This window comes from Oratosquilla oratoria, chromosome 8 (genome assembly GCF_046742065.1).
Source record: "Oratosquilla oratoria isolate Oo_2021 chromosome 8, ASM4674206v1, whole genome shotgun sequence".
In the NCBI taxonomy this organism is placed as follows: Eukaryota; Metazoa; Arthropoda; class Malacostraca; order Stomatopoda; family Squillidae; genus Oratosquilla; species Oratosquilla oratoria.
In genome coordinates this window covers 31,026,317-31,039,637 of record NC_134784.1, presented here as the reverse complement: position 1 = coordinate 31,039,637, position 13,321 = coordinate 31,026,317, and the positions used below count along the sequence as shown (strand labels likewise).

The window sequence follows — 13,321 nt, the reverse complement described above, 5'->3', positions numbered from 1 at the left end:
TTCGTTTCTTTTATTGTGAAAAATTGATCAGCTAAATGCAACAAAACTCATCAATTTAATTAGATTTGTTTTTATAATTTCAACAGCAATATTTTGAATTATATTAATTTTGCAATATTTGAATTAAAAACTTTTCTTAATTAAAGAAGTATGGCGAACAATTACCGTAGACTTTTGACGGTGTCATTAGTGTAAAAGTGGCTGTATGTTCACATGGGAGTTAACATGTATTGATGGAGCATTATAGATTTCCAAGAACCAAGACCTTTTATCATTTCAATTCTAAGGCACTTTTGATTGAAAAAAAATATATCAAATATCTAAGATAAGTTCAATTTCATTTTGGTATTATTACAGTTTTCTGGAGTGATACCAGGAAAAATAATTCTTACTGTTGTTTTGGTAGATATTTTCATCAGTTGTTCACATTTTCTATTTCATATCGTCAACAATTTGTTCATCACCGACACGTTCTCTGTAGCTGCTGGCTCTCCACAGAAAACGGTTTCATCTGGGCTTTCACTGGACCCCTCGTTTTTGTCATCGTGGTGAGTTTTTAATTTTATTTTGATTAATTGAAATGGAAAGAAAGGTAAGTGGAGAATGCAATTGGAGTGAGGAATTGACAAAACTACTCAAGTCTAAGTAGTATTCCATTAAAAAAAATTCCCAGATTTGAAGACGTTTTAGTTGGGGTTGTCCAATAATGTAGATGAAGTCTTCCATTATTTTTTCTAGTATTGTAGGAATGGACAATGTTTTTTTTTTTTTTTTTTTTGCGCAACATCTTGAGTATAGTACGAAAGTACCATTTACAACAAGATGGTTTGTTTACTATACAGATAAAAAAGATATTTTGGTAACAAAAGATAAAGTCGGTTATTTTTCGTGATTCTGTCTTTACTTTTGTCATCAGAGTGCGTGTGAGACTCAAATTAAACCAACATTTCCTTTTTATTTATTTCTTCACTTATTTAAATAGTTACTCGCTCTTTAAGTACTTGTTATCTATCTAATTATTTAGCCCCATCGCCAAAGAAACACTGGGTATAAACTTTGCTTTCGTCCACAGTTCAACACAGTGAGTCTAATCGCTATTCTGTGCTCGGCCGCCGGCCTACAAGCCAACCGTCAGAAATCTTTGCCGCAAAAAATTAAGTAAGACGTAGTAATTCCATTCAGTCCAAGATTGGAACGCACGTAGAAGTTAACTTATGAATACATAAATAAATAAACTAAAAGTTGTAGTTTTGGTGATCGCTGGGAAATTATTATTTTTCCGTTTTCCATTTGTTTATGAACGCTGAATAAACCAAACGCATTTGTTGACACGACGACTCTGCATGAGGACATCTGCCATACATGAAATATGATCGTAGGATATATATATATATATATATATATATATATATATATATATATATGTATATGTATTTATGTATAATATTTCTTGTGCTGCAGAGTGTGGGTTAAAGGTTGTTTTTCTCTGAACTGCCTCCTTGGCATCACTTGGGTCTTCGGCTTCATGTATTTGGAGGAGAACCCCTTCTTCGCCTACGTCTTCACCGTCCTCAACGCCTCCCAGGTGAGTACTAGGCCCAGGTCGTGGCGTCCTGCTGATGTGTAGGTGAGGTCGAATAAGTGTTATGTATGTGTGTATGTATGTATGTTTGCAGAAAAACCACTGGGAAATAAGAAACTTAGTCCGGACGTTTTCGTCTATTTAAGACATTACCAAGGAATACAAAGTGACAGAGACATAGGTGCAAATATATATACAAAAAGGAGTAGGAAACATGGTGAGGACACTAAAGATACTTCATAACCTACTACCTAGGATTCTTCCCCACCAAGTTGTGTGGAAAAGATATGTTGATGATATTTTGTGCTTGTGGCCGGTTAAACTCAACTTAGATTCTTTCCCTGAAAAAACAAATGATATGGTCTCTTCAATTAATTTCACTTTTGAAATAGAAAAAGAGGATAAATTACCATTTTTGGATATTTTAATTCATCGTATTGGTAGACAATTTAAGTATGACGTTTATAGGAAACCAACTAATGTCTCATCGTATGTCCACTTTTACTCGGCTCATCATCAAAAAACAAAATTTTCTGTGTTTAGTTCCATATTTCTTAGAGCTTACAGGATATGTAGCCCTGAATTTTTGGATGATGAGCTGAGGAAAATATATAACATTGCTTCTGAGTTGAAATATCTAAAACACTTAATAGACACTTCTCATAAAATGGCTTACAAATATTTCCATAACACCTCACGTGAAAGAAAAGTATTTATAAAAAGAATCTTCTGGTTCTTCCTTACGGTGAGAAATTAGTTGGACTGCCCAATATTCTCAAACAATTTAATATCAACTTGGTTTTCAAAAACAACAATACTATAAAAAGTAAAATAATTAGAAATTCACCTGAAGTAAACGATGGTTGTGTTTACTCAATTCCATGTCTTAAATATAAAAAATCTTATATTTGCCAAACTGGCAAAAGACTAACAAACAAGGATAAATCAACACAAGTATAGTGTAAGGAGTGGGCAAATGTCCAGTGGCCTTTTTGTTCATGTAAGAGACCACAACAATTCTAATGACTGGGATAATTCTAAGGAAATAATTTCTTGTACGTCTTTATTAGAAAGAAACATTATCGAATCCAGTCATATTAAGCATACATTCGATCAAAATATTGATTTAAGTTTAGGTTTCTATAAACTTGATGATTTTATTATTAAGAAAATGTTAAAAAATGCTCCAAGTGTTACCAGGCCCGGGTGATGTAACGTCATATGATCAAATGTCCTTAAATATAAACACTTCGCAACCTGCTTATGAAGCACCTTGTGTGTCCTTACCATGTTCCCTTCTACTTTATGTATATATATACACCTATGTCTCTGTCACTTTGTATTCCTTGATAATGTCTTAAATAGACGAAAACGTTCGGACTAAGTTTCTTATTTCATAGTGGTATTTCTGCAAATTATTTTCACGTGTGCAAAACAAATATATGAATGTATGTATGCTTGTATGTATGCATATATGTATGTATGCATGCACGCATGCCTACATATATGTATGTATGTACGTATTTATATATGCATGTATGTATATGTGTATGTATGTTTGTATGTATGTATCATGTATGTATTTATGTATGCGTGCATGTATGTGTATGTGTGTATGCGTCCCAATCTCTCCCTTTCTGTATTCAATAGCCATTTTCTAACAAATCTTATCTAAAGCACTGATATATTCTCCTTTCAAATTATTTTCATATGACGTTTTTATTTATCTTTTATTCCCTTATTTAGTTGTTCTTATTTATGTCCATTTTCTTATCTAAATATCCATTTATCTATTTATCCATTTTCCACGTTCTCATTTATTCAATTGTTAAGTATTATTCTCTTGTCAATATATTGTTTGTATGTGGCTGTTTAGTTGTTTTTTATCCATTTATTTATCATCTGTTTTATTCATTTGTTTGGTTTAGCTATTTTGTATATATTTATCTGTTTTCGTGTCTATTAATTACTTTATTTTTTATTTATTTATTTATTTATCTATTTGTTTATTAATCTAGATATATATATATCTATTTATTTACCTATTTATCTATTTATTTATTTATTTACTTATTTATTTATTTATTTATTTATTTATTTATTTATTTATTTATTCATTTATCAATTTATTCATAAATTTGTTTGTTATATTTTCATATGCATTTACCGCTCTTTGTCGGTTTGTTTACTCATGAATTTTTCGCTTACATGCTGACGGTGGCAGGGCGTCTTGATCTTTGCCCTCAACTGCCTCGCCAACGATGAGGTGCGAGCTGCCGTCATGGACAAACTGTGTCAGGTCAAGGTAGGTCATCCGCGCGCGAGCGTGTGTGTGTGTGTGTGTGTGTGTGTGTGTGTGTGTGTGTGTGTGTGTGTGTGTGTGTGTGTGTGTGTGTGTGTGTGTGTGTGTGTTTGAGTGTGTGTAAAAACGCGATGGGAGGACGCGAGACATGAGCCAGTTGTTGTTTGCAAATGACACTGTGCTCGCGGTCGCTTCTGAAGAGAGACTGAAGGAGTTGGTAATTAAATTCGGAATGATATGTGGGAGGAAGAGAAAGCCGAGAGTAAATGTGGGTAAAGGAGAAGCGATGAGATGTACAAGGAGTCATGATGATGATGTTAGCATTAAGGCTCTGGGGCTGGAGAGAGTGAGGTATTTGGGGTCACATGTGGCAGTGAACGGAGGATTGAGGGGAACAACGACGGGTACCTGCTTTCTTGTGGTGGTCCTTCAAGTTGTATAGGACAATTGCCTATTATCAAAACCCTACAGCCCCTCCCCCCACCTCACCCCTCTCTGGAAGTGCAGACTTGAGAGGCTGATACTCGGTGTCCAGACTAGCCTCAAGATTTAGAAGGGTCAATGAAAGGGCCTGAGGACCATTGCTGGCTGCTGTGGGGTTCAGGTCAGCGAAACTAGAGGGAAGAATGTGGATTTGATTGAGTGTTACCTCCACCACAGAGAACACTGACGAAGCGGTCGACTGTTCTGAGTGGTAGTGCTACCACAGCCGCATGCCAGCAGCCCTACCACAACCACCACCACGTCCACCACCACGCCCGACACAAGAGGCCGCCTCACCACAGCGCCACCGCCGTCGCCCGTCAGCCCTTCGGCGGGAGCCCCGGTGGCTACGCCAGCAGAAGGTCTGATCGAATTCAGGAGGAACACCCTTGGAGGAGCACCCTGGCGGCGACGCCGGACATCCTCCAGTCCCGTTGTCTGGGCTCCTCCTTCGATCTTCCGTCGGCAAGGTCGAGGTCGTCTGCAGGTCCTCTCGGGGGACGTCGCCGCCGGGAGGGAGAGGGCTTTGAACCTGGCATTAGGAACACTGCCATAGCAGGACTCGATAGCAGGTGAGCGCTCTCTCTCTCTCTCACCTTTCTCTTGTTATGCTTGGGGGGGGGGTGTACTTGTGGGCGTGTGGGTGTTTCTTCATTTCCTTTTTGCATGTCAGTTTTGAATTGCATTATTTTTGTACTTATGAAAAGATACACACACAGATATATATATATATATATATATATATATATATATATATATATATATATATATATATATATTATTACGAATCTTACGAATACTTCTGACTTGTAACATAAAAATATTTAAAGATGATATGAATAATTCCCAAGACCTGTCTTTGGGATAATCTGACCACAGTATCAAATGACCGGTCGCCACTCAATTTTGCGTTATCATGAAAATTGAGAAAAATTAAACACATAGAACGTTTGACATTGTTCAATAAAGTTAATAGGAATAACAAGATAATTGTAACCAAGGACATATAACCGAATAATAAATTCTAAACATGATTCCAAGTTCTTAAACACAGGTTTTAACGAGAGTGAAAGAGAAATAACTACTAAGAGATTCACTGTCCAGGCTGCCCACGTCACTGCCATAGACTTCACACGCAAGATTCTAATTAATATTATTAGCTGAGTTAAATATATATACAGGGGAAGGAAGGACTTACTTTTTTTTATGCAGCCGAAAATCCTGACCGAGGCTTAACGTCCTCTCTATGGCACTTGCTCAATCTTTCTCTACCTCTCACGCTCCCAGAGCGCTAATTCCTTCAGTCCTAAATCGTCCCTGATTGGTCCATAGAACCAGCGTCTATGGAGTTTGAATCTGATATACCAAGACAGACTAAACGTATTTGCACTCACGCTTGGTGACGCTTCTCGTATCAATACGATGAGAATGTATTACACAATACCTTGAATTAATACATAGATTTGCATTGTATCAATAGGAAAACATAACAGCAATTCGTATTGGCATGTTTACAGAATAATACAGAAAAATAATAATGCATCTTACCAAGCTAAACATGATTCAATAGAATATTAAGACGCCGACCCAAAACGTTTGGGTATCTCCCTACGCGTGACGTCTAAAACGTAACGCTCCATTCTCTGACGTCTTTTCACCAAAATAATTATTTTCATATATTACATATATAGGATACTCATATATGTAACAGTATATATATATATATACATACATACATATATATATAATATATATATATATATATATATATATATATATGTGTGTGTATAAATCCTGGCAGGCTGACTCTAGGCGCGCCTGTCCCACGCCTACCACCGGATCGATCCCATTCCTCCCCCGGAGGACGGACGGAGAGCGAGCACGTGGACTTCCTCTGGCAGTGAGTCGAGTTCCTTCCTCCTTGTCCTCGGTTGAAGGAAGTGTCTAGTGGCGGGTGGAGGGGGAGGGGTCAAGGGGGACCTTATGAGGAAGGTTTAGTTCCACCTTTTTTTTTTTTCTTTTTTTTTTTGTGTGTGATGATGATGATGATGATGATGATGATGATGATGATGATGATGATGATGATGATGATGATGATGATGATGATGATGATGATGATGATGATGATGAGTGAACGCGTTTTGTCGGAAGTAGAAATGTTCATCCAAGTCAGTCAATCAATCGGTTGGGACAAGATTAATTTTTGGTGACAGATGTTATCATTCATATTCTTGTGAAACGCGAATGTAGTGATGTTGTTAAGCAAATACAAAATGGATTTGGATCTCTAACCCTCTGGAATGTCGATTCCATTACTTCTCCAGATTTTTTGTTCCCTAAGGCAAAAGTGACGCGTAACTGAACAGTAAATTAGAAATGGACACGGAAATTTGATTTTCCTAAATTTCCATTATTTCTTCGGCATTTTCTAATCCTACCTCGATTTGGACAAAGAGATCTCCTGCCAATCTTTATGTCTTAATACTGGAACTCATTGTAGCCACCAGGAAATGTCACTTTCCCTGAGTCTTAGAGTCCCTCCCTCGCTACAACAAGATCCCCGCTCCTCGGGCGACTTCCTGACAAAGGAGGTGCCCTTCGAAGTACGCAGGCACCTCAGCGTCGCCCCTTTCCAGGTGCCAGTGCCAGGCAGCTGCGAGCACCTTGAGTGTCAGTGGGTCGCCCTTGAGTCACCGGAAGACACGCAACGCCTCCGCCTGGTCAGCAGATACTCAGCTCTCCGTCCTCTCAGGTAAGTACCTCGTCCTTAGGACATCGCCTTCAGGAGCCCTTACCCTCCCCCCACACCCACACACCCACAAACTCAATTCGTATCTCTAGGACCAAGAGGAACCTCAACTGTTCCAGTCTCCCTGACGCTAGACGGTATTATTCAACTTCCTCTTCTGGAAACTTCCAAGAACTCTCTTGGATTCCAGCCAGGAACTGGGAGGCCCTTTTCCGATTGATTCCGAAGTGATATTGTTCAGTCTAGAAGGTTAACCGATAATTCTTAACCCCTTGTTGGCCAGAGGTGCCTCCAAGCTAGAAGTTTTTCGATCTATATCCTTGTGCATACCCATAACCTATGTAATGCTGTTGGTTACCTAATTGTCAACACTAAATTTAATCGCCAAACATCCCCTAAATCCCACTAGTTTTCTGTTTATGGACCACATTGTGGACCTTTCTGGACCCTCCAGAGGCTTGTGGACCAGGAGATGTGAGCCACAAGTCTGAGTATAATAGAATTTTCTCTTATTAGTAAAAAAATATATACTCAAATGCATAAAAAATGTGGATAGCAACCAATGAAGAATTGGGGATAATTCAGTCTTGATAGTTTATATGTACATTTATTTATTCATTTTGATTTATGAGGTTCTGTTGGAACGAGATCCCTTGGCAAAACAGAGTGTCCTCTAAAATTGATATATTCGTCTGATAACAGACTTTTTTTTTTTTTTTTTTTGGGGGGGGCTACTCTTGATGTTCCATTGAGTCCTCATATGGAGTATTGAGTGCACAAATTTCATGCAGTCCATAGTTGGTGGCACCACTACGGCCCAGAGACTCGCACTATTATTTTACTATTGGAGACGCATTTCCACTAATATATATATATATATATATATATATATATATATATATATATATATATATATATACATATACATATATATATATATACATACATATATATATATATATATATATATATATATATATATATATATATATATATATATATGTATGTATATATGTATATATTTCTAGGGCACAGGTTTTCACGTAAACAATTCTGATTAAAGTCAACTGCGGTAATAGCTTTGGCTATTTTAAGATACAACTTCTTCAGTTGGAAGAATATCTTTTTATCTCTATAGTTCAAACTATGAACAAAATCATTCATGATGTCAATTCCATGGATAAGGTGTATAGATAGGCGCTGATGAATGCCGAAAAATATAATAATATTATGTAACAGTACAAAAAATTGTTGACACTGACACCGAAAACTTAAGTTATTTCGCCTCTTGCAGAGGCTTCTTTAGGGTAAGAACTACAACTCCGATGGATTATAGACATCGGAGTTGTAGTTCTCATCAGCGCCTATCTCTACACCTTATCCATGGAATTGATATCATGAATGATTTTGTTCATACTTTGAACTATGGAGAAAAAAAGATATTCTTCCAACTGAAGAAGTTGTATCTTAAAATAGCCAAAGCTATTAGCGCAGTTGACTTTAATCAGAATATGTATATATGTATATATATACATATATATATATATATATATATGTATATATACATATATATATATATATTATTTAATCTAGTTTCAATTTATCTTATTTTTTTATTTGTTTGTTTGTCTTTTTATTTATTTACTTTTTTTTTTTTTTTTTTTTTTTTTTTTTTTTTTTTTTTTTTTTTTTTAATGGTAATTTTCCACCACAGACTCGAGCAGTGCTGAGGGCATTGGTCAAGGCAACTTCTCCCGAAGGATCTCTTCCTCCTCCTCCTCTTCCTTCGGTTCCTCCTCCATCGACTCGACCTCCTCCTCCTACTCGCCAGGTCCTCCTCCCCCTCGACCTTCCGCCCCGCATTTCCACGACGCTTTCCATTACGCTACGCCCTCTTTGTGGCAGGTCGACCTTCGACTTGAGGGCGAGGTCGAAGACAAGTCGAACTCATCCTTCGAGAGTCACCGTTTCATTCCTGGGTTCGAATCGATTCCTGAGAGAGAAGAACGGAGAGAATAGAATTTGAGGAAGCCAGAAGGGGGACCTCACAGCCGAAAAGAACCGTTTGGCTTTGAACACAACAAGATATTTGAAATGAAAAAAAGAATCCCTTTCTTCTTTTCATAAAGAAAAATAAAATATTCTTCCAAATCTCTTTTTTGTTCGCTTTTATTATTATTATTATTATTATTATTGTCATTGTTCCGTTGGGTAGTAATAGTGAAATTATTTCTTTAAAATAAAATTCATCTTTATTCATTTGAACTGTTCGTTCGCGTTCCCTAAACGAAGCCATCCATCATAATCTATGACGTCATGTCTTCGATCTCGGTTGCTCGATAATATACGACAGTTTTTCTAGTCATTTCGATTACCCAGACTATGACAGTTTTATATTTGCACTAATACTCTACGGAGAATCTATATGCTTTCTAAATTAGATAATCATCAGAATTCACTTGATTTTATTATTTTCATTTTTTCATTTCCTGAGTTCCTTGGAGAAAATGGAGAAAAGTGGGAGGTGAGCCAGTTGTTGTTTGCTGACGACATTGCGCTTGTAGCAGGATCAGAGGGGTTATTGAGGAAGTTAGTGACAGAGTTTGAGGTGTGTGAAAGAAGGAAGCTGAAGATAAATGTGGGTAAAAGTAAGGTGATGAGATATACAAGGGGACAGAATGACAACAGGATGGAAGTGAGCATTAAGGGTGAAAGACTGGAAGAAGTGGATAGTTTTAGATACTTGGGTGCGAATGTGGCGGGAAAGGGAGGAGTGAGGGTGGAGGTAGAATGTAGATTGAGAGAAGCGAGTAAATGCCTTGGTGGTTTGAAAAGTGTAATGAGAAATAGACATCTGGGAATGGATGCTAAAAGGAGGTTATATGAAGGAGTGATTGTGCCAACAGCATTGTACGGGGCAGAAACATGGAACATGAGAGAGGAAAAGAGAAGGAGTTTGAATGTGTTTGAGATGAAATGTCTGAGAAGTATGATAGGGGTTACTAGGCTGGATAGAGTGAGAAATGAGGAGGTGAGGAGGAGAACAGGGGTGGAAAGGGAACTGGGAGATAGGGTTGATGAAAGAGTATTAGGATGGTTTGGACACATGGAAAGAATGAGTGAGGAAAGATTAGTAAAAGAAGTGTGAAAGGCAGAGGTGGAAGGAGTGAATATGAGGGGGCGTCCTAGGATGAGATGGATGGATGGGGTGAAAGGGGCATTACAAAAAGAGGAATGTCTGTTGAGGAAGGACGGGAGAGGACAGAAGATAAGGGTGAATGGAGAGGGATTGTGTATAGATGATGCTGTGATGCATGAGGGGGAGTGGATGGGGGATGGGGGTTGAGGAAGTATGAATGAGAAAAAATATGACGCAGCCCGAAGGGATTTCTCCCCGTCTTCTCCTTTTCTGCATGGGGGGACGGAGAGGGGGGTCGCCGAATTTATGAGGCGGCCTTGCTGTGGATGTCCTGTGTCTTACGACACTGCTTCTGACCCAGGGCAGTGGACAGGATGCAAGGATGACCCGTCATCCAGGAGGTGCCAAGATGAGAGACAGGGAGGAGGGTGGAGGGGGGTGGAATATATAGGAAATGGAATGGGTGGGAGTGATTTCTATGTCTTTTTCTTTTTGGCTACCCCCATGTAGGGGGGAAAAGCCTTTGGTATATGTATGTATGTATGAGTTCCTTGTGTTTAGACTAGTTTCTAGGAACTCGGTGACAGACTTAGAAATATCTAAATTGCAGTTCAAGAGTTGAAAAAAGATCACATATCGAAAGAACGTGAAAAATATACTTCTCCATAGATGTCTAAACTGGGACAGCTGACAAGATGATATAGCCCAAGATAGAACTTACATGAATTTCAAACAATATATAATATCTGGAGGATAAAAGAATGGACCGTGCAATTGTAGATCCCTTCTTGAATATTAGAATGAATACAAATACAATTAGATAAATGAGAGATAAAATATGCTTGGAATACGTTTAAGGGATTGCCACAACCCAAAGAGTGTTTCCAGTACTCAAATATGTTTGATGTTGATGATCGTATGATATACTATCTTAAATGGTACTTGTAGAACAATTTATTTTCATGTATAGGAGATATTGATAAGTATGTATAGCCGATACACTTTGCAGCACTTTATTCAATTTTGTAGCATGTTGCATTTTCTTGTATAAAAGAAATATGACTTATTCAACAGAAAATGTAATACTTGCACCTTAAAAAAGTAAACAGACCTTCAACAATAAAATGTATAGTTTTTTGTCTTTTACCTGTTTGTATGTGTGTTTGTGTGTGTAACTTTCACTATGACTGAGAAATACTTCATCATCTGACCATACATTTCAACGTGAATAGTTCCATGCTAATTCACTTATTTGTTCATTCACTTTAGCCAGTATGATTTTTTACATTGTGTAACCGTAGTGTAGAAATATCTGTGGATAGTATATATGTGTAAGTGGAAACCGTCCATCAAAAATATTTTTCAAAGTTAATCTGATCGAAGTAGGTTTTGTTTTGTATCAGGTTGATGTACCAGTTTGTAATCGTTAAAATTCATGTCTTTCATAACTGTAATACTGTAGTGCAATGTGACTGTAATAACAATTATTTTCTATGTGCTGGACATATAATTAAAATGAAAGCTAACCATAATGATACACTATTTTATCTCTTTCCCTACTAAAATCTGCTTCTCTGTTTTTGTAGTCAATTTGGCAATGGACAATGGTGACTCGCAGGGGCGCGCTACATGCAGTACATTTCAAAATGTTATAAAAAAAAAAAAAACATATACCCACAGTAATTGAACTAGCAATTGAAAATAAAAAGAAATGGAACATCATTCTTAACCATATTATTTTACACTCGACGCCTTTTATTATATTTGAAGAACACCTAAACTGGGAAGATATAGCAGATGCAGCAGACAATAAGAAGTCGTCTTAGACAAAGTTGATCTCACGGTTGAACACTAAATTGAAGAACGATAACCAGGTAAGTAATCACAGAACCAGTGACCTGCAGGACAGAAACACTAGATTATTTTCTATTTATTTATCACTCACTTTGAAAAAAGTAGAAAGCTAACATGCTTTTTGTAGGACAGTCTGGAGATTTAGATGATTAGGTAAAGTGAGTGTAGGTTAAGCAAAAATTGTAGTATGTATTAGTTTCATATAGGTACACAGACTCGCCTGTGTGGGGAGAGGGTGTGAACCGTACGTTTGGCAACAAGGGATGCCCGGACAAACAGGGTTAGTAGCGAGGGTTCCAAAGCAAGGCCTGCTCAAGGATAGTTTTTTTTGTTTCGTTGATTTGTGTATTATTTTTATCTACCTCAGAACGACCTCAAACTAGTGTGATGTGGACAGTGAAAGACCCATATTTAAAAATAGAGTGAGAGAAAATAACAGATAGACGTAATATGAGTAAGAGAAAAGATCAAATTGGGTGAGTATTGTCGAGTCTGGTTATGGTGTATTATGGTGACATCTCGTCTGTGATCTCATGTGGTTTGTGCTATATCATGCTAGTACTGCTGTTATAAGAAATATTGTATGTATTTCCACAGTGTGCGAGTAGTGAAATATACGTGGACAAGCGAGGTCAGTATTTCATTTTGTATTTCTTCTCTGATAAGTTGATCGCGATGGGAATTTGTCAGAATACTTCCCTCAGTATTGCAACGAACGTCTGAGGTTCATTGCCTTAATAACAAAAATAGTGATAGTTATAATAATGATGATTGTAATAATAATGATAATAATAGCAATTATAGTAACAGTAGTAATAATAATAATAATAGTAGTAGTAAGATAATGATAAATTTATAATAATTATAACAGAAATATGATCGTAACTAGAGTTTTAATGGTTACCGTGCAGCAGAACCCCCTGTGAATGGTGAAGAATCCAGACGCCGACAGTTGGAGAGGTAGACACCGTGATTTGGGCGCAACTTCCTCCGCCTGCAAGCGAAAAGAGTTTGAATTTTTATGAGCTTGCATTCCCTATATCCTCGATCAGCAATATCAAGGAACAATTACCTAAAAATAAAGCTGTACACAATGCTCCCCATGAAAATATTAGTCATTTGTTGATTTATTTTTCAGATGTTGTTCACCCTACATTTCGTGGCTCTGAATTCTCAGCTGGTAAATGTGGATTGCAGTAATCATCAATGAGA

At 37.3% G+C, this 13,321-nt stretch overlaps 2 protein-coding genes across 2 annotated transcripts in view; both read left to right on the top strand.

Moving 5' to 3' along the window:
- LOC143027337 (adhesion G protein-coupled receptor L4-like) overlaps positions 1 to 1,177 on the top strand; it is a 16,117-nt gene extending 14,940 nt beyond the window's left edge. Inside the window, exons 4-5 of the mRNA XM_076188611.1 lie at positions 482 to 548; positions 1,073 to 1,177. Of these exons, the coding sequence (XP_076044726.1) occupies positions 482 to 548; positions 1,073 to 1,162 (157 nt within the window). The 3' untranslated portion in view covers positions 1,163 to 1,177. The remainder of the gene's footprint in view (positions 1 to 481; positions 549 to 1,072) is intronic.
- Positions 1,178 to 1,465: 288 nt separating this feature from the next.
- On the top strand, positions 1,466 to 11,796 carry LOC143027678 (uncharacterized). The gene is made up of 5 exons (XM_076189111.1): positions 1,466 to 1,585; positions 3,807 to 3,887; positions 4,545 to 4,939; positions 7,004 to 7,119; positions 8,831 to 11,796. Exons 1-5 carry the CDS (start codon positions 1,526 to 1,528, stop codon positions 9,133 to 9,135), a joined length of 957 nt encoding a protein of 318 aa, XP_076045226.1. The 5' UTR covers positions 1,466 to 1,525; the 3' UTR covers positions 9,136 to 11,796.
- The last annotated feature ends 1,525 nt before the right edge of the window (positions 11,797 to 13,321 follow it).